Here is a 21,415-nt window from a genome sequence, read left to right as displayed (position 1 = left end):
TTTGGAACCATCTTCACTGATATTCCCTCTAACATAGTCAGACCAAAGTAAAAATAAGACATCCTCCTATCCTAAGGTTAGTCACATGATACCTTTTCATTGTATTGTACAGCTCAAGTAGAGTCAATAACCTACTTGTGCAGGTGGCATTAAAGTCAGTATATTTTTTTTCAGTAACAAAGCAATATTTCAAAGACAGGAACAATCTTGAGATTGCTTCTTTTCATCCCGCTAAGAGAAGCAACTAAAAAAAAAATCTGAAAAATAAATTGAAAAATAAATCCTCTGACATGACAATATTGAAAGTTTGAAAAATTACCATGAAAATATCACCTGCTAAAATTCATCGAATCATAGAATGCTAGGGATTGGAAAGGACTTCCAGACATCACTGAGTCCGACTCCCCTGCAAAGCACACACACAGGGCAAGTCACACAGAAATGCATCCAGGCAGCTTAAGAAAAGGAGACACCACAACCTCTCTGGGCAGCATGTTCCAGTGCTCTGTCACCCTCACAATACTTTTTTTTCTCATGTTGAGGTGGAACTTCCTGTAATTGCATTTACATCCATTGCAGTTTGATGAGATGCATGAATATGACTAAAATCAACACTTAAAGTGTGTTTGTTGTTCTCAATATCACTAACTTATCATGTATGAGTCTGCTGAGAAACAAGCACCATCAACCAGCGTGCTTTTTGCTCACATAAATGAGTACAAAGGAGATGACGCAAAACCAACAGATAAATAAAATTAACTGAATGCGTAATTAAAGAGCTGATATGATCAATATAGCTTTTTCTTTCATCACATAAAAATATATATTCCTTGCTCTCATGCTTCTGTAACTGGATACCAGACAGAATATTAAGTACCAGTGTGTTCCATGTATAGCTTTAAATAACATCAAAACAGTAAAAGAATCATCTCCTGTGTTTGGTTGTGGCGAGTCATTTCCACATCTCATTTTATGGAGCCAGATGTCTAAACAAAGAGTCTAGAAATCTATATAGTGAACGGAATAAGTTGTCAGCATGCCAAATGCCAAACTGCAATGAGTTAAGTTTGTTTTCCTCGTGTTTGCCTCACCATTGTCCCAGGAAGCTCTACAAGATCACAAGCAGATTATAGCAGCTGTTAAGCAGACAAGGTCACAGGTTCTGATTTCAAGAGTGTTGGGATGCAAGTTGGGGCTCGCTGTGACAGGTTTATGGGTCTTTTGATGGAGTGAACCCTCAAAGATAACTGTCCAGAGAAGGGCCAAAAGGATGATCAGAGGGCTTGAGCACCTCTCCTATGACAACAGACTGAGAAAGTCTGGGCTATTCAGTCTGGAGAAGAGAAGGCTCTGAGAAAACCTTATTGTGGCCTTCCAGGATCTGAAGAGGGCTTACAAGAAAGCTGGGGAGGAGGGACTTTTTAGGGTGTCCAGTAATGATAGGACTAGAGGGAATAGAACAAAACTAGAAATAGATAGATTCAGATTGGATGTTAGGAAGAAGTTCTCCACTGTGAGGGTGGTGAGACACTGGAACAGGTTGCTCAGAGAGGTGGTAGAAGCCTCATCCCTGGAGGTTTTTAAGGCCAGGCTGGATGTGGTTCTGAGCAACCTGATGTAATGTGAGGTGTCCCTGCCCACGGTTGGAACTAGATGATCCTTGAGGTCCTTCCAACCCTAACAATTCTATGATTCTATGACACAGCAGTTTAGTGCCAAAAGAGCACTCAGCTTACCGTGAGAGTGGGGCTGACTCATGTAACTAACCATGAGACCAGTGCTGACACCAGTCAAATGAGCTATAACCATGGCAACTGAATGAGCAACTGTGACCATATGTGGGACTGGAAAAAGTATAAAACCTCAAAAATAACAGGGAAGTTTGAAGCTTCTGCACTGATCAAGGCCTTCAGAATTGGCAAGACATCATCTGGATCTACAGAGGTAACTATCTCTGATTTTACTCTCTCTTGCTTATTTTTTACCTCCTTTTCTGTATTTCTGACTTTCCCCCCTGCACAGGTAAACAAAATAAAATTCAAATGTTTTTCCAAACCAACTACATAATTCCTTTTTTGTTTCATTTAAGGGATCCTAAAAGAACTATATCATCCACAAAAGCAAACTGAGACACAGACAAAAGCCACTTTCATGGGAAGATACAGGTAGCTGCAGATCAGTTTCACCACCCTCAAGTGGTATCATTTATGCCACACATTAACCCTATGGGGAAACTACTCTGACCACTATTGACACAGAGTGGTGTTTCATAATTAATTTAAGCCTAATTTTCTTTATGCCACTTTTCTCCCTGGCTTTGCACTCCCATTCTCACCATATCTTGGTGCCAGAATTTGTTGCACTTGTGTCATCATCACCATAGCAAGCCATCTAGCTTAAATTAGTTTTCCTTCCTTTTGGATCACTTTTCAGCCATCTCATGAATGCTGTGAGCACAAGTGCTGAAGCTGGCTGAAAGGAGAGAGTGGCAGGGGACAGGTGTCAGAGCAGCACAGATTTATACCATACTAAAGCAGTCATGAACCATCACACCATTAATGGCTAAACTAGCTGCCAGGTGAAGTTGTGTGCCTTTGAGATGCCTCACTGACTAAGTCAAGAATTTATTTGAACCAGAGCTCTCAATCTGGAAAAAGTGAACTCTTCATAATAAATATGTAACAGGAAAACAAAGGCATTGAAAGCAACAGAAGTTAGCTATCTAATTTTTTTTGTACATCTAACTCTAAATATATTTTTATGTTTTTGATAACTTCATCTTTCATGGTGACTGTGTCAGAAGAATTTTGCACAGACAACAATCAAAACAAGGGGTTTGCATGTCCAGAGACTGCAGGACACTAGTAATAGCAACATTTGCCTCCTCCCCAGACTACTCTCTCCTGTGGAAGTTGGAGCTTGTACAATCTCTTCTGTCTTGACTCAGTCTGCCCTGGAAATCAAACTTCATTTTCTACATATACAATTCTCCTTACCTCAAGGGGAGACGTGAGGGTGGGGTTTTTGTGTGTGTGTGTGCAAGTCCCTCAGGTAGTATATGTAATATAAAACTAAGAAGCTATTGAACTAGACATTTTTGACAAATGTTTGTTGATTATGTCTAGGGATATTCTATCCTGTGTGTTCATCCATAACGTGCTATGTAAACAGAAAAGACCATCATCTCAACATGCAAAACCTGAACTTGGAGTGTTACTCATCTGTTAATAAATATAAGAAGGTTCCTGTTCAAATGATTGTTTCAAAATAATCATACTGCTATGATGTTCTAAACTGTAAGAGTATCACAAACATTTAGGACATACACTCCCTTCGTGTTCTTCCAAATAACTTTCCATTGTCTGTTTACATGAGAAACTGTCCATGCCCTGACAATTACTGCTATTAAGAGGGCATTCAGATTTAGATGGATTTTTCTGAATGCAACATTGTGTACAGCACTAAATCTTAATCTACAAGTCCACAGCATGTCTAAGACAAAATAATGTTCAATATACCTCCTTGTAAAACCACTCCTCATTTGGAATTCAGTAATGCTGGAAGGCATTTACTCTAGAAGTGGAAAGAAGACTGCTTCCTAGGAGGAAAAAAGACTCTCTACTAGTGTTTGCCATTCCACCAACAGACTGAAGACCATCCTTACTGAGGTCAGTTTTACATATGAAGATCATTTGCACTCACAAGAAATCTATACCTAGATGTATAATATTCTAGAGGAGTTCATTATTCATATTTAAAAGTTAGTGATAGGACACAGCATTAAATGTTTATTTTGACATTTAAAATTTAATGTTTCTGTACAGCGCCATTAAGTGATGTTTTATTGTTTTGTATGCAAGACAACACTTGTGTATCTTTCAACATTAGAGGTGATGAAGTGCCTATGTATAATTTAGAAACACGAAAGATAGCTTGAAGTAAAACTTCTGGCAAAACATATGACAGACAAAGTGATTCCAGATGTTTCAAATGTACAAATTCCATATTTGCTTGTGGGCAGCAATTTTGCCATGGGACAACAATGTGCCCTTGTGGCCAAGAGAGCCAATGGTATTCTGGGGTGCATGAAGAAAAGTGTGTCCAGCAGGTCTAGGGAGATTCTTCTGCCCCTCCACTCTGCCCTGGTAAGACCACACCTGGAACACTGTGTCCAGTTTTGGGCTTCCCAGTTCGAGAGAGACAGAGACCTGCTGGAGAGAGTCCAACAGAGACCCATGAGGATGACTAGGGGACTTGAGCACCTCCCCTATGAAGAGAGACTGAGAGACCTAAGGCTGTTTTGTCTTGAGAAGGCTGAAAGGACATCTCATCAATGTCTATAAATATCTGAGGGATGGGTATCAAGTGGAGGGGCCAAGCTCTGTTTGGTGGTGTGCAATAATAAAACAAGGAACAATGGATGCAAACTTGAACATGAGCAGAAACTTCTTCACAGTGAAGGTGACAGAGCACTGGAACAGGCTTCCCAGAGAGGTTGTGGAATCTCCTTCTCTGGACACATTCAAAACCCACCTGGGATGCATTCTTGTGTGTACTACCCAAGGTCATCCTGCTTTTGGCAGGGGTGTAGACCTCATGATCTCTGGAGGTCTCTTCCAGCCTCTAATGTACTGTGATACTGTGACACTCAACCACAGTCTTTTTAGGACTATAATTTCACAGGGTGGAAATGATATGCAGTATGTGCCTACATCTAAATTACATTTCTTAGTATATGACATTCTGTATTTATTATGATCTTGCTGGCAATGTGTTATATCCTGCTGTCTCCTACAGAGAATTCTAGAAGTTTTGCCATATCTGATTTCATTCTGCTAATAAGAGACACATGAGGTTTTATAATTTAAGGAAGGCTGACATGGGAAACCAAACTTATGGGTGACTAGCCAGCTGATAAGAAAAATCTTCTGAGGTTCCAGAGTCTCCTCTCATATTATAAAAATAAACTGGATGTTTACTTTGTTAACAGGAAATGTGAAAAATTGCACAGTCTGAAAGAGAAAATTCTCATATATCTAACCTGTACATAGAGAATGAAATGCACCTACAGAATGCAGAATTAACCAGGTTGGAAAAAACCTTTGAGATTATCAAGTCCAACCTATCACCCAACACCATCTAATCAACTAAACCATGGCACTGTCTCATCTAGTCTTATTTTAAACACTTCCTGTGATGGTGGCTCCACTACCTCCTTCTCTCAGCATAGCTGCAGAGAGACTGAACAGACCTTTTTCATGGCATTAAATCCTATTTAACACAGAAAGACTCCCAGATAAGTATGGGATATAATATCTTTTAAAGCAGACATTTCACAGTGGATTATAATCTAATAGGAATGAAGAAGTTTGATTATTTCATAATTAAATCAGATAAGTCTCCCAGACATCTAATCATAGAATGTATCAAAGAACCAGTATCCCATTGAATCACAAGACTAGCGGGGGGGGGAAGATGAATTTGCTTTAAGGAATGTTGGTGTAATCAAACAGATAAACTTAAAATCCCTGTATTGTAATGAAAACAAAAAAATCTGTTCCTGTTAGAGTGAATATAGCATTAATGCCAAGTGTGCAGAGATAAAATTTACCTATTTTAGATATTCTTTCCTTTCCATCCTGAAAGGAGGCACAGATTGCTACTTATTTCATATTATTTTAGTTTATACAGCTACTGATTAAGCTAGTTAAGGAGGGCTTTTATCATTAACAAGGCAAATTTGAGGGGAAGATTTTTTATGCCAACACAGTGCTATAAACGGTAACATTCTCCTATCCCTGAAGGTTTACCTCTGGAAATTCTTCATATTCTTCCTTTAGAAATAATATCTTAAAAGTAATTTTAGTGACACCTTTTTTTCTTGAATAGGTGTGAGGAAGTGGGAGACAGAAGCAAGCCCCTACTCACTAGGAAATGCCCTAGGAAAAAAACAGTGAAAATGTTCACATTTGGTCACAGAGCAAATTTTTGTGTCATGAAATTCAGCATTTTGTGTCCTCTAACATCAACCATATTAAAAAATATATATAAATCAACAACAATAGTCTTAATTTTTTAGATGAATACTGTTATTCAGATCTGTTAGAGGGTAGGAGAGCTCTGCAGAGGGACCTTGACAGGCTGGACAGATGGGCAGAATCCAAAGGCATAATTTTAACACTTCTAAGTGCCAGGTTCTACACATTGGCCACAGCAACTACATGCAGTGCTACAGGCTGGGGTCAGAGTGGCTGGAGAGCAGCCAGGCAGAAAGGGACCTGGGAGTACTGGTTCATAGTAGGCTGAACATGAGCCAGCAGTGTGCCTAGGTGGCCAAGAAGGCAAATGTCATCCTGGCCAGTATTAGGAATAGTGTGGTCAGCAGGAACAGGGAAGCTATTCTGCCCCTGTACTCAGCACTGGTTAGGCCACACCTGGAGTACTGTGTCCAGTTCTGGGCTCCTAAATTTAAGAAGGATATTGAGACAGTTGAATGTGTCCAGAGAAGGGCAACAAAGCTGGTGAGGGGTTTGGAGCACAAGCTCTATGAGGAGAGGCTTGAAGGAGATGAAGTTGATTAGCCTGGAGAAGAGGAGGCTCAGGGGAGATCTTGCCATCTACAACTACCTGAAGGGAGGTTGTAGCCAGGTGGGGATTGGTCTCTTCTCCCAGGCAACCAGCACCAGAAGAAGAGGACACAGTCTCAAGCTGTGCCAGGGGAGGTTTAGGCTGGATGTTAGGAAGAAATTCTTCACAGAAAGAGAGATTGGCCATTGGAATGGGCTGTCCAGGGAGGTGGTGGAGTCACCATCACTGGAAGTGTTTAAGAAGAGACTGGATGAGGCACTTAGTGCCATGGTTTGGTTGATTAGATGGTGTTGGGTGATAGGTTGGACTTGATCTCAAAGGTCTTTTCCAATCTGGTTAATTCCATATTCTGTGTTTCAAATTACAGCCTTGTGGATATGCAGGGAACACATCGGCAAATTGGAAGGACACAGGCTAACTAGCTTGTGAGGTGTTTCAAGTAATTGTTTCTGTGTTTTGCTGGGTTTAAATTGAGATCTATTACTGCCTGTTGTGGAGACATATCTGTCTTCTTTAGCAACATGAAGATGGACAAACTGGGTACTGAAATTAGATTTTCTCTAAACAAACTAAAAACATTCTTCCTAATTCCTTGAAGAGGACAGATATGTGGCAGTGCTGGTGGAAAAAAATGATGTTAACTGAATGACAGGTTGAACTGAAAAGAGCCCAAATTCACCAATACAGAAACCCCAAATATATTTGATATAAATGCACACATCATGGATAGGATATATTTATACCACAGGTATAACATCTGCACGAATCTAGAATTTAAAAGTATAGTTATTTTGATTTTTATTAGTTTTCATATTTATGAAACAATGTTAGTTACTTCTTTTCTGAACAGAAAGGTTTGGGGGTTACTATTATTATTATTATTATTATTATTATTATTATTATTATTATTATTATTATTAATATTACAAGGGACTTTTAATGTTATCAGGTATCTTTTTAATTTGATTTTTGTTAGTGTGTTGAAGGCAAGAGGAAGAATATTGTGGGATGTGATTCCTTGGGTTGGTAACATTGGTCTTCATTGACTGTGCCTTGCCTCCCATTCATTGCCTGCATTTTAGTCTTGCTGCTCCCAGCCCACAGAGTGCCTTGGAGTTAGGTGGGAAACACTCCTCAGCTCTTGATAGATGCAAGCCTCTTGCAGGCTGTGTAATTTTGAAGACTGTATTTAATCTATTTTATCTGGAGTCAGTGTTACCAGTGAAGCAGGTTTCATTGAGGTCACCACAGCCACTTAACCCTTTTAACCAGAGAAAAACTTACTAAGAAAACAGTCTTTTTACCCATGCAACAGTATTAAGTTATTGATTGCAAAATGGGAATTGAAGTTAGAAACAAAAAGAATTAAATGCAGAACAGGGTAGGTTGAGAACTAATCATTTCCTCATGTAGGCTTTCTCTGCTTCATGCTTTAGCTGTCTCGTGCTGTCTTTTAAGAAAAGCCTTTGACAAATTAATTTTTCATTCAGTTTCTATCCTGTATTTGTATCTTGTGCTGTTCTGATATTCAATGTAATAAAAAGTTATTCCAGAGTAAGTCTTAAGAAGATTCCTATAATTCTAAGGTTGCTCATTGCAGCACAGCCATGCTTAACATTGCTAGAAACATTCCATGACTGGCTGAGGATAGCTTGAACGTGGTGAGAGCCTGCAGTTTGACAGGGCTGAGGTATTCAGATTGTCCAGATGTTTGTTTTTTTCCTTCTGTCTTAGAAAGTCAAATTGCAATTTAGCTTATGCTATAACATCCTGTCATCCCTTAGAGAAACTCCTTCCTTAATGTTCAGTCACCTTTTGGTCTGATGCTCTTTTGCAGAAGCCACGCAACAATAATACCAGCCTGTGGCCCTATGACACTGATTTTATTTGCTGGTGTACAGAAGAAACCAATATATCTCAGCAATAAATGTCAGATATCTGTCACTCAGCAGTGCTTCAGTCAAATGAGATCCCCCTGGAGCCTTCCCACCTTGATACAGACACTGCATGGAGATGCCCAGTTTAAGAATGGAACTGCATTAGCCTTCCCACCAACAAACACAGTGGGATTAGTGAGGCCTTCCTCAAAATTGTGCCCATCACCATTCCCCAGAGGCTTGTCAGTAAGGGAAGATTTTGTGGTCAACCATCACTATTGACAAGTGCACCTGCAGAACCACACGCATCCCTGTAAATTACGTATGCACCCCCCAGGGCATACATTCCCTGACACATACAGTCTGCTTCATTTTCAACTCAAGGTGGAGGAGGACTGTAAGGTGAGAAGTGTAGAAAAAGTCAAGGGAGAGTCAGGATTGCCTCAGATGCCCACTGCATCGACTGGTGACCTGCTAACAGAAGGTAGTGGACTACCTCAAGCTTCTACTTTCTTGCTCTCCCTATTCTTTACCATTGGTTCTACTTCCCATTGCACTGACACAGTTGGTCCCATAGTTGGAAGAATACACACCATCCCAAACATATTACAGTGGATTTTCACATTTTCTGTCAATGTCTAGACTAGCCTGCAATATCTGGTCACCTTAAGCCTTAGGTGGGCAGGTGCTGGCTAAGGTTTGACTAAGCGACTGTCAGCATTTTTCCAACATTAAAATATTTTGCATTTTTTGCAGGGTATGAACTGGTCCCCTGAAACAAAGGCTATCTCCTCAGTAAGAGTAAAACATAGATATTTCAGATGTTATCCAGCAGGACCAAGACATTAAATCTAAGGGAGGAAAACCATAATTTTTTTGTTAGGAACTATCACATTTTGTGATTTGCTCCAGTTCTCCCAGGCTTTAAACCAGCAGGTGACTATATTCTTGAAGCTTCCTGGTATAATGCTAAGTATTGTAATTTCACATGCATTTACAGTCAGACTTTCCATCTGTGTCTGAAAGTGACACTTTCAAATGAACTTTTTTTCATCAATATTACTCAGTTTTCTGAAAATTATATTTTCCAAACTTAGCTCTTCTCAAATTATTTAATGTTTCTTCAAACTACAAGAAATCAAAGATATGATTAATTCTGAAAGTCTTAGATAAAGAGCCTCTAGCTAGCCTTTAATAATTACACTCCTATTGAAGTAGTGTTACCCATAAAGTATATTTAGCAAGACAACATCAAAGCCCCAGAAGGTTCTGACTTTTGTTTTTTTCATAGAAAATACTCAGTAAACAACATTACTTAGGAAAAATAATATGTGGAGTTGCTTTGCTTTCCATTTCTTAGCTTGTGCTCAAATGAAAACATAAAATCACCTCCATTTGTCATACAGGAAGTTTTCTGATCTGGTATAGCACAAATAATACCTCCAGAACAGAAAAGTGGCTCTAAGAAGGAACTGTGTTGCATCTCCCCTGTTCTATATAGCTGTTTCTGAAAATATTTATATCAGCATTTCAGAATATGACCTGATTTGAATGAATAATTTTAAGTGATATATTATGAATGTAAAAAATATGAATTATTCTCCAGCCACTGTTAGCCATAAACTGTCAAGAACCATAAAGTATTCTACCAGTGACTAGCAGAATTAATCTGCAAGCCTTCTGCTTTTCCTGGTATTGTGCTGCAGAATACACTGAATTTGTTTGCTTGCTTGCCATCAGATTTGTTTCCATTTGTTTCTGCAGCTAATATTCTGGTACTCTTCTGTCACTAAAACACAATTCCAGTACAGTCTGCTGAGGATTGTTTACTTCTTACAAGTTGTCCCCTAGATCATTGTACAAAAGTGGTGGATTAATATATCCTGCAAAATGTACTAACCAAAAGACTTAGCTTTGTAGCCTTAATTACCTGTGTGACAGTAGAAAACCAAACTGACAAGACATAATAACCATCCATCAGGCTAGAGAAAGTGACACAAAATGGTTTCTTCACCCATCAGTTTCTCTCCACTCATCTTTGCATCTACATTTGTATGCTGAGAATAACCAGATGCACTCATGTTAACATTTCACTGTTTGCTGGATGGTTTTAGACCAGCACAACATTTTTAATTACACAACATCTTTGCAATTCTGTAAGAGATACCCAAGCAAAGAAGTTTTGCAAGAAGAATTTAAATTGCAAACTCCCACTGAATCCCACATTAAATATATATATACATATACACAAAAGGGGAAGTTCAGAAATAAACACTTAAAACTATAGACTTTCAGCAATGATAAAACCATTATCGTTAATATTGAAGTACTTAGGATTCATTAATTTGAGTGAGCAACAATCTCCTAGATGGTATATGATACATTTCTCTATGGAAACAAGTAAATTTAATACCTTTTCAGTGCAATTATTTAAGCCAACACATGATATGTTAACATTATACATCATACATAAACACATTGAATACCTTTACACAATTTTAACAGAAATTATGCGTTCTTTACTTACCTAACTGGGTCTCCTGAACTGTTAGCTTACTCTCCAAGGGGTGTAAAAGCTTTGGTGGTTTATCTGTTAGTGGTGCTAGAAAAGAAAGAAATTCACATATATAGTTTTCTGATTATTATTGGGTAGAATAAGACTTGATTTTACACCTATCATTTCTGGAAGGCTTTGATTTTTGTTTTGCTTCAGTAATGTTTGCGCCTTCAGTATCTGTAAATGTTTTTGCTTAGAGAGGAAATGTGGCACTAAAATTTAGAATCTTTCACATGGCAAGGTATGGAAGTCAATTAATTTTTAAAAAAAGATGTAATCTCTTCAAATGTTCACAAAAAAACCCCACCATGCAGTCACATATTATAGGGTTTCATTTGCATATTATCCAGTATGCCATAACTTGTTACAATATTTATTTGTTAACTATAGTCATTAACAGAGAAATAATATAAACTAGGCTAGCATAAAATTGTCATCAAATATTGAAAACTCTTTTATTTAGAAAGATATTGGAGTACTACAAAAAAAGGCTTATTTTTCAAAATCCAAGGGGTATGGTGAAATAATATCAGAATCTTAAGAAGAAGACTTTGCTTCCCTTTTAGTATGTCCTGAAACAACATTAGTAGATTCATGCAAACTGTGTAACAGGAAGAACTTTTTAGTGGGCAAAACTCTTCTGAAGGTTGTTGAACTGTGTTCAAACTATGGAGCTAACTAGTGCAGCTATTCTACTAATTCATCCTCTGTGTATTTAATTCATAGAAGTGGCAATTATTACTACTTTATTGTTAGCAAATGTACTCTTTACTGATTTCCAACAGATACAGACAGTCTCTATGGAAAAAAAACACAACACATTTATTTTTTTCTTCAAAATTGATAGTAAATGCTCATGGGAAAGCTCCAACTTTCATAGCCATCTGGAACATTTTGATATCTTGCTTTTCAACATTAATTCATACTTCAGTCTTTAACACAGATTATGGGCTGTCAGAGACTTAAAGTACATTTGACATTTTGATATAACTCTATAATAATTGTTCCCTCCAGCCTGTCAAAATCACTGTTCCCTTTCATATTGACACACACATCCACATGTGTATGGGTTTAATCTACTTGATACACTCATCTCCTGTCAGCTGAATTACAGGAGAGGTTTAGTTGCATTCTTGTTACTATGTTTCCTCTGTTCCTTGATTCAATTATCAGTGCCCTTTAAAGTCTATAGTATTAATTTCAACTTTGCAGCACTTACAGAATGGATCCATTATGAACTCATATGTTTCTGCTGTATAGAGTTTTTCTCTTATCTGACCAGTGCATAAAACCATCCAATTAGTGTCTCGGATATTGACCCATCAGATCTAACACTGAATCAAAATATTAATTCAAGGAATGAAAAAAGAACTGGATTAGGTCCACCAAATCGCTTTCAATTCACTCTTCCACCTACAGCTTCCAACAACTCTCTACAGGGAATCATTCTGCACTGCAGTCTTTGACGAGAGCCACAGCCATGAAAGATTTTTCAGCAACATCTCTGGGTTTACTTTTCTTCACGCTAATTTGAATAGGGTTTTTAGCTCTATTTATTTAGTTATTTATTAATCCTGGGTGCTAAAGTGGGTGGAAGGGAAAAAGGATTCAAAATACATATTTTTTTTCCTTAAACTGCAAAATTAGTCATTCTCATTTCTTACCTTCTCTGCAAAGACTCATAATGTACCAGTACATTGCAATTTCTTAAATATCATCCACTACAAGTTTAAATTTAGTTTTGCAGATCTGTCATTCTCAACACAATTGCCATTCATCAGATAATGTTTTCTGAGTCACTCTTGTTCTAAATCTGTTTTGAAACTCTTTGAGCAAAAAGATGTAGTAACTAGTGGAGTTACTCTGAATGCACACATAAGTAGATTAGATAACAGCATTTCTCTCAGTTTAAGCAAAGACAGACATTACTTTTGTGGTCCTGTACTTCTGTTCTCTAAGAGGCTCCCTGCTTTAAATGAACAGGCGCAGGATGTTGAGATGTGAAAATAAATCACCCTTCAACAACAGTGCAAAGTCATTATAAAACCTGTGCCAAATTTATTTTTTGCCATAACTTGTGGCATTCAATAGACTTTAAAGAGAAAATATTACTGAAAATAATAAAATCTAAGTTACATATCAGAATTTCAGGAGCATGAAGACTGGAAAGGCTCTCTGGAGGTCAAGAGGTCCAACCTTTCTGATCAAAACAAGTCCAAAAGACCAGGTTATAATGCCCTTTATTAAGTTTTTTTTTTTATTTATTTATTCTTTTTTATGCTTCTGTGGATGAAGATTTTACCCTAACCACCAGAACCTTGTACTAGACTCAGGCCAGTACATCCACATCATTTCTATACTGAGTAGCCTACAATTTGACACAGTGTTCCAGATGTGACCTCACAGATGATGATTAGATGTGAAGGATCACCCTTCTGGACTTGTTAGCTAAATTCCTGACAAGAGCTGTGCAGCTGGCCTTTGCAAAGTCATGCTTAGGTTGCTGTCCACTGGGGTTGCCAGGATCATTTCTGTTTCTGCAAAGCTATTTCTTACTCAGTCCAGTGTTCAGCACTGCTGCATGGAGTTATTCCACTTCTAGAACAAGATAACTGCATTTGCCTTTGTTGGACTTTGTGATTTTGACTTGTCAAGGCCTCTCTAAACAGCAACATTGTCCTCCATTTTGGCACTCATTCCTCCCAGTTGGCTAAGACTGCACTTTGTCCCATACTCCAGGAGTACACAAAATCTCCAAACACAGAATCATAGAATTGTTAGGGTTGGAAGGGACCTCAAGGATCATCCAGTTCCAACCCACCTGCCATGGGCAGGGACACCTCACACTACATCGGGTTGCTCAGAGCCACATCCACCTCCCTGGGCAACCTGTTCCAGTGTCTTACCACCCTCATGGTGAAGAACTTCCTAACATCCAGTCCAAATCTACCCATTTCTATTTTTGTGCCATTCCCCCTAGTCCTATCATTACCTGACACCCCAAAAAGTCCCTCCCCAACTTTTTTCTAGGCTCCCTTTTTTCATTAAAGAAAAGATACACCAGAGGTTAATGGCATTGTTTACTTATTTAAGTGATAGTTACCAATATGTGTGGCCATAAGTAATTAATCCTTAATAATACAGTGTCAGTCTAAGCTCTCTAAATTAGGGCAAATATCAGTATTCCAGTGTTGCATTCCCTGCTGCTCTCTACCAACCTAACACTCTTGTGGCCATGTCTATACTACAAGCAAGCACATGTCCTACCATAATTTTGGTGATTTCAAAACACTTCCTGTTCTGTATGCAAAGAAGCACAATTGGGTTTGAGTATGTTTAAATTGAAGAAGAGAGTCCTCTTACACCCAGACAGTAGTTACCAACATGGCTGCCATACAGGAGGAACAATTCCTCCTCAGATTCCTATTCTTGCATGAGGGAACTCTCAAATTTTGGTAATAATACTAGTTTCTGGATACTATTTTCTACTGATGCACTTGTCCACTTCTCCCTCCTTCTCTTCTTCCCTCCTTCTTTCCCACTCTCCCACTCTGCCTCCCTCCTTCCCTCCTTCTTTCTTTCTTTCTTTCTTTCTTTCTTTCTTTCTTTCTTTCTTTCTTTCTTTCTTTCTTTCTTTCTTTCTTTCTTTCTTTCTTTCTTTCTTTCTTTCTTTCTTTCTTTCTTTCTTTCTTTCTTTCTTTCTTTCTTTCTTTCTTTCTTTCTTTCTTTCTTTCTTTCTTTTTCTTTCTTTCTTTCTTTCTTTCTTTCTTTCTTTCTTTCTTTCTTTCTTTCTTTCTTTTTCTTTCTTTCTTTCTTTCTTTTTCTTCCTTCCTTCCTTCCTTCCTTCATTTCTTTCTTTCTTTCTTTCTTTCTTTCTTTCTTTCTTTCTTTCTTTCTTTCTTTCTTTCTTTCTTTCTTTCTTTCTTTCTTTCTTTCTTTCTTTCTTTCTTTCCTTCTTTCTTTCCTTCTTTCTTTCCTTCTTTCTTTCCTTCTTTCCCTACTACTCTCTCCTTTTTATTCATTTTTTTTCTTCCTTCTTTTTTATTTAGGAGTAAAGGATGTTATCCCAAAGTTAACCAGATCTGATATATTTCTCTGACAAAAACAAAAACAAAACCAAACCAACCAACCAACCAACCAAAAACCACACAAAAACCCACCACCACCAACAACCAACCAACCAAACAAAAAAATGGAATTTGACAGATCAGAATCTTTCAAACAAATGCAGTTGGCTCATAAATCAAGTTTAGAATCCATGTTATGTTTGATTTCTGAAGCATTACTGATGAATGTTTTGAAAAGAAATGTGTCAAAAGTGGTTTTCATCAGAAAGAAACTGATGTTAAAAAAACAAAAACAAAAACAAAAACAACAAAAAAAAACACAGTGAAGCAACCAATTCCAAAGCTGTGTCAGAAAAACCTTTTTTAGAGACACCATTCAGCTGCAGACATATTGATCCTGTTCAAAGAGAAAGTGCCTAAATTCACATTGCATGCCCATCAGATTGGATGTGCATTTAAAACATATTGAACAATTTGTCTTGCAGTAATGAAAGTGCAAGCCACCACAATCAGTCACCCATCTGGAAACTCGCCAGAAGATAATGTTTTGACATCAGTCACCTACTTCCACACCCCCTCTTTCTTTGCTGCTGCTTTATTTAATGTTTATGGTCACACAATAGATATGTTTTTCTCTATGCAAAATTGTTTTATTAGAAGAGACCAGGCACCTCTTAGAATTTAACACAGCTAAGGAAGAAAAGGTTACTCCAAACTTCTGTAATTTGTACAATAAAAGAGTTCACTAACTTGGACATCATGAAAATGGAACCACCTCAAAATCTGCAGGCTTTATAATAGAAAAAGAGTAATATCAAAGCTCTATTTTTGTCTGTTACAATAAGATATTTTCTTGTTGCTGTTGCAGATAGCAATAATTACAAATATTTTTAGTTTCTTAGAAGCAAACAGGTCTGTATCAAGTTGTTTGCAACTCAGAAAGACAGCTTGTTTGTCTGGACACTTCCTGCAAGGACAAAAATCCTCATCAGTCAATTACCTCTATTTTGAAATGTTTCTGATTCAACTTTATTATTGAAGTAAAACTTACTTTCTAAGGATGAAGACCCTTCTGATCTTTCTAGGATTTGGGATAATACAACAACATTAAGCCTCTTATGTTCACCAACTTAGGCCATTCTTAGACAAAAGTGACCGATGCCACTGGAAGATTTTACAAGTACAGCTGTACTGGGTTTGGCTGACCTAGAGTTAATTCTCCCCAAAGCATCTTTCTAGTGCTGTGTTTTGTAGTGCCGTAGCTGGGTGTTGATAGCACAGCAGTGTTTTGCCTGCAGCTGAACCAAGCACCCAGGCTGCACTTTTCTAACATTTCCCCACCCCAAGGGTACACTGATATAGCCTTCAGATATATCACTAAAGAAATCATTGTCTTAAAAAAAAATTTAAAAGTATGGCAAGGTCTTTCCTAAAAAGAGATTCTTTATACCTGCTTGAGTGCAACAACCTTAAATCTAATTTCTTAGTCACAATCAGATTAGTTCTGATTCACAAGAGCATCATTTAAAATCATGTATGCCATGAATTGCAAAGCAGCTCTGTAAGAACAGTTTGCCTCACCATGTGAACAAGCCTGGGTATGACCTGAGTCAAGCAGTTCAAACTGAGGGCAAATACATATAAGGGCACTAAAGATGTGTGTGAAGCCATAGGCATAAGACAGTAAATGAGCTGCCTAATGTGACTTTGTTACGACTATGACTGATTGAAGATCAGCTTTTATCTTCTGAAATGATCCCATAAATATTGCATTGAGAGACAAAAAATCTGACTCTTTTTTTCAGTTTGTCTTTACATTGTCTTCTCCTATTATCACTTATTTTAAAATCCCCAATGTTACTGCTTTCAGCATACAAATGAAAATGTTCTTTACTTCTCATACCCAATCTTCTCGTTCCATGTTATTCCCAAACTGAAGTTACAATTCTCAATGAATATGCAATGCATTAAATAGATTATTAGAACTTACTGCAAGGAAGTGAAGAAGTAGCTAAAATGGTGACTAATATAGAGGACATCATCATGCAAAAGTTTCGATAATGCATACTGAGAAAAGCGGCATTGCTAAAATGAAGTCTCAGAAGATGAGGACACTGGGGTAGAAAACCTCAACATCTGGCTGCATTTGCCCATTATTTGCTCATGACTAATTGAGTCTGATGTGATAATTCTGCTATAACTGGCATGTACCAGTAATCACATTATGATCAATGTCTGAGTTCAGCTTACTCTCCAATTTTACCTCCATGAAGCTTTCCTTAAAATACCCTTATCTTTAAAACTGTGTGAGAACAGGATTAAGTAAATCCAGTTCACCTCACATAAACCGTATATGTTGCTGCTGTTTTTGTTCCATGACAAACGAAAAGATCTGGGAGGTTGTTTCACAGAATCACAGAATTTCAGGAGTTGGAAGAGACCTCAAAAGATCATCCAGTCCAACTCCCCTGCCAGAGCAGTATCACCTTCATCAGATTATACAGGAACACATCCAGGCAAGTTTGGAATATCTTCAGAGAGGGAGACTCCACAACCCCCCTGGGCAGCCTGTTCCAGTGATCTGTCACCCTCAGAGGGAAAAAAAGGAAAGCCTCATATTTACATGAAACTTCCTATGCCTCAACTTCCACCCATTGCCCCTTGTCCTGTCATTGGACACCACTGAGCAGAGCCTGGCTCCAGCCTCTCGAGACTCACCCTTTACATATTTATAAACATTGATGAGGTCACCTCTCAGTCTCCTCTTCTCCAAGCTAAAGAGCTCTCAGCTCCCTCAGTCTCTCCTTGTACAGAAGATGTTCCATTCCCCTAATCATCCTCATGGCTCTGCGTTGGACTCTTTCAAGCAGCTCACTGTCTTTCTTGAACTGAGGGGCCCAGAACTGGACACAGTATTTCAGATGTGGCCTCACCAGTTAATGATTTTGGCAGGGATCTATATGGACCATGACCCTTACAGTAACTACTTGCAGACATATTTCTTGGCAGTTAGAACGCAATAGCTTTTTTTTGCTCCTTTTTCTACAAGTTAGGTAATGCCTTTGTTTTGAAGAGTATTCAGCGTGTTGTATAAATCTTGTGTAAAGCTTGTGAAGCACAGAAACATATGCAGTATTCTTAACAACTCAACCACCTGAAGAATTTACATATTCATGAAGAAAACAGTTACAGAAAATCATGAGGTTTAGTCAAGCAAGTGAAAAAAGGCAGACTCAATAATTCCACATCAAACAGACATTCTGCAACACACATTCACATCAGCCCTTTTAGTACCTTTCCTTTTTTTGTTGTTGTGTTGTTGGTTTTTTTCCTCTGGGATAAAATATGGAATATAGGGAAGGAAGAGGTTGAGGGAGCTGGGGTTGTTTAGCCTGGAGAAGAGGAGGCTCAGGGGAGACCTTATTGCTCTCTACAACTACCTGAAATGAGGTTGTAGACAGGTGGGGGTTGGTCTCTTCTCCCAGGCAACCAGCAACCAGTTTAGGCTTGAGGTGATGAGAAAGTTTTTCCCAGAAAGTAATTGGCCATTGGAATGTGCTGCCCAGGGAGGTGTTGGAGTCCCTGTCCCTGGAATTCTTCAAAAAAGGATTGGATGTGACACTTGAAGCCATGGTTTAGTTGTCATGAGGTGTTAGGTATTAGTTCACAGGTTGGACTCGATGATCTCTGAGGTCTTTTCCAACCTGGTTGACTCTATGATTCTAAGGGGAAGATCACAAAGTTCTCTGTTCTCCGGGAATATCATAAAGTTCTCTATGACTAGACCAAACATGCATTTCATTAACTATTTTTCTATTATTCTTGCCAGACAACTCCCAGAAAGTCCAATATTATCCACTCAATTTGGGATATCTACATTTTCCTGTTCAGCTTCACCTTCACACTTGCCAGCTGAATTTAACTGCTCACTATTACTTCTTTTCCTCAATCTTTTCCCAACCATTAAAATGTTCCTCTGAAATTTATCATTAGTTACCATTTTTGGTTTATTTTACCTAACCTGTGTTGAATTTATATTTAAAACCCAAGTAACTGGATTGTATTTTTCCCTCATTTAAAGGAATTTATGCAGGGCACCAGTTTTAGGAACTGCACAGTCATATATGTGAATCTGTTTCTGCCTTGTTTTTATCATTCCCTCCTTTTTCAAGAGTTAAGGTAGATCATTCTTGCAAATATTGCAGCTCATGACATTTGGACACAAATTCTAGATACTCTGGCTTTTTTTTCCCCTTTTTTAATAATTAAATCTTTCTGCTGATAATGCTGACATTTTAGAATAAGATTTCTCAGCCTCTGAGGAGGCCTCATAAAGGGAATACAACCTCTGTGCACCCTGACCACTTCAACACTTCCAAAGAGCTGACATTTAAAGGCCTTGCAATTAAAGCTTTTACATACTGCAAAGAATTTCCTCTTCCAGCATCTGTAGTTAACCTTTTAATTCTGTTGTTCTATTTCAAAATTTTCTGATTTAAAAGGTGACCTCCTCTCATTCTCTCTGTTCCAGTTCTGTCATAGACCTATAAACCTCATTCATCCATCCTGAGTCATTTCAGTGATTTAGTCTTCTGAATGTCTTTGCTCTGCTAGAAATTTGGACATACTATTAACTCTTGTAGTCCCAAAACTGAGGAAAATACCCATAATTTTTATATTCATGAACAATGTGAGGCCTTTTTTTGCTTTCTGTACTTCTTAGAAAGTATGTTGACTTTTCTGTCAAGCTGTTTTTAACTACTCCATTGGAGTATACTTTTTTGGTTTTAAGTTGAGAGGTTTGGACTGTAAGAAAGTAAAGGCAAGAAGGAGGATCTTGGGAACGTAGGCTGGCTGGCCTCATCTTGACCCCTATGAGTCCTGAAAACTATTTCCAAACACAAGGTGATTCTTGGTAGCAGTCTGCATGAATTTACAAAAGGGAAAAGGTTCTTAACCAACTTGACAGCCTTCAGTGATGAGATGATTGACTAAGTGGAGCTGAGGACAGTAGTTGATGTCATTTATCTTGACTTTAGCAACGCTTTTGACACTAACATAACAGCCTCACTGACAAATCAATGAAGTATGGATCAGCTGTGTGGACAATGAGATGAGTTAAAAACTTGGTGAATCATTGGACCCAGAGGGTTGCAGCACAAATTCCAACTGGAGGCCTATCCTGGCAACGTACCTCAAGGATCAGCATTGGAGTCCACATTATTTAACTTCTTCATAGTGACCTAGATTACAGAACACAAAACTGGGAAGAGTGGCTGATGAACCAGATGGGTGTGCTGCCACTCAGAGGGATTTCGACAGGCTAGAGGAACAGTCTGACAGGAACCTCATGAATTTCACTTGGAGAAATGACCAGTACTGTCCCTGGGGAGGAATAACTCCAGGCTGCAGCATAGGCTGGTTGCTGACCAGCCAAAAATCGGATTGATAAAGAAGGACTTTTGAATTGTAGGGAACAAGAAACATAAACCAGCAATAAGCTAGGAAGATCAGCAGCCTTCTAAGCCACATTAAGCAGGCCACAACCAGCAGGGCAGAATAGAATAGACCAGAAAAGGTTATCCTTTCTTTTTAGTCAGTCACGATGAGACATCTGGAACACTGGGTCCAGTGCTGGGTTCTCCAATACACAAGAGATGTAGACACACTAGGAAAAGGATACTGAAGGGTACATAATGATGATTAAGGGATAGGAGCATAGCATACAGGGGTGGACTGAGAGAGCCAGGACTACTTAGCTTGTAACAGGGAAAGCTCAGGAGGATCTTGTCCATGCCCTGCAAAGGGATCCAGTCAGGCTAGATTGATGGGTCATGGTCAGTTTTATGACATTTAAAAAAGCCAAGTGCTGAGTCCTGCATTTGGAACACAACAATCCCATGCAATGTTACAGGCATGGGTCAGAGTTGTTGGGAAGTTTTCTGGAAGAAAAGGAGTGCTGGTTGGCATCCAGCCAAACATGGATGCAGTATCCTGGCTTGTATCAGGATTAGTATGGCCAGCAGGAGTAGGGAAGGGATCATGCCCGTGTACTTGGCTCTGGTGAGGCTGCACCTTGAATACTGTTCAGTTTCAGGGCCCTCATTAGAAGAAAGACATTGAGGTGCTGGATCATGTCCAGAGGAGGTCAACAAAGCTGGTGAAGGCTCTAGAGAACAAGTCTAGTGAGGAGCAGCTGTGGGAACTGGGTGAAGAGGAGGCAGAGAGGAGACCTCAACTTCTCTAGATACCTGAAGCAAGGTTGTAGTGGGGTCACTGTCTTCTCCCTAGTATCAGGTGACAGAAGGAGAAGAAATGGCTTGAAA

The 21,415-nt window shown here is 38.6% G+C and overlaps 1 protein-coding gene across 1 annotated transcript in view; it reads right to left on the bottom strand.

Annotated features, from left to right (window-relative positions):
* Window positions 1-21,415, bottom strand: part of IL1RAPL1 (interleukin 1 receptor accessory protein like 1) — a 676,185-nt gene that overhangs the window by 174,469 nt on the left and 480,301 nt on the right. The window contains exon 6 of the mRNA XM_054166029.1: window positions 10,993-11,067. Within this exon, the coding sequence (XP_054022004.1) occupies window positions 10,993-11,067 (75 nt within the window). The remainder of the gene's footprint in view (window positions 1-10,992; window positions 11,068-21,415) is intronic.

Source organism: Dryobates pubescens, chromosome 12 (assembly GCF_014839835.1).
Source record: "Dryobates pubescens isolate bDryPub1 chromosome 12, bDryPub1.pri, whole genome shotgun sequence".
In the NCBI taxonomy this organism is placed as follows: Eukaryota; Metazoa; Chordata; class Aves; order Piciformes; family Picidae; genus Dryobates; species Dryobates pubescens.
The sequence above is the reverse complement of the archived record's forward strand: the minus strand, read 5'-3'. Positions and strand labels throughout refer to the sequence as shown.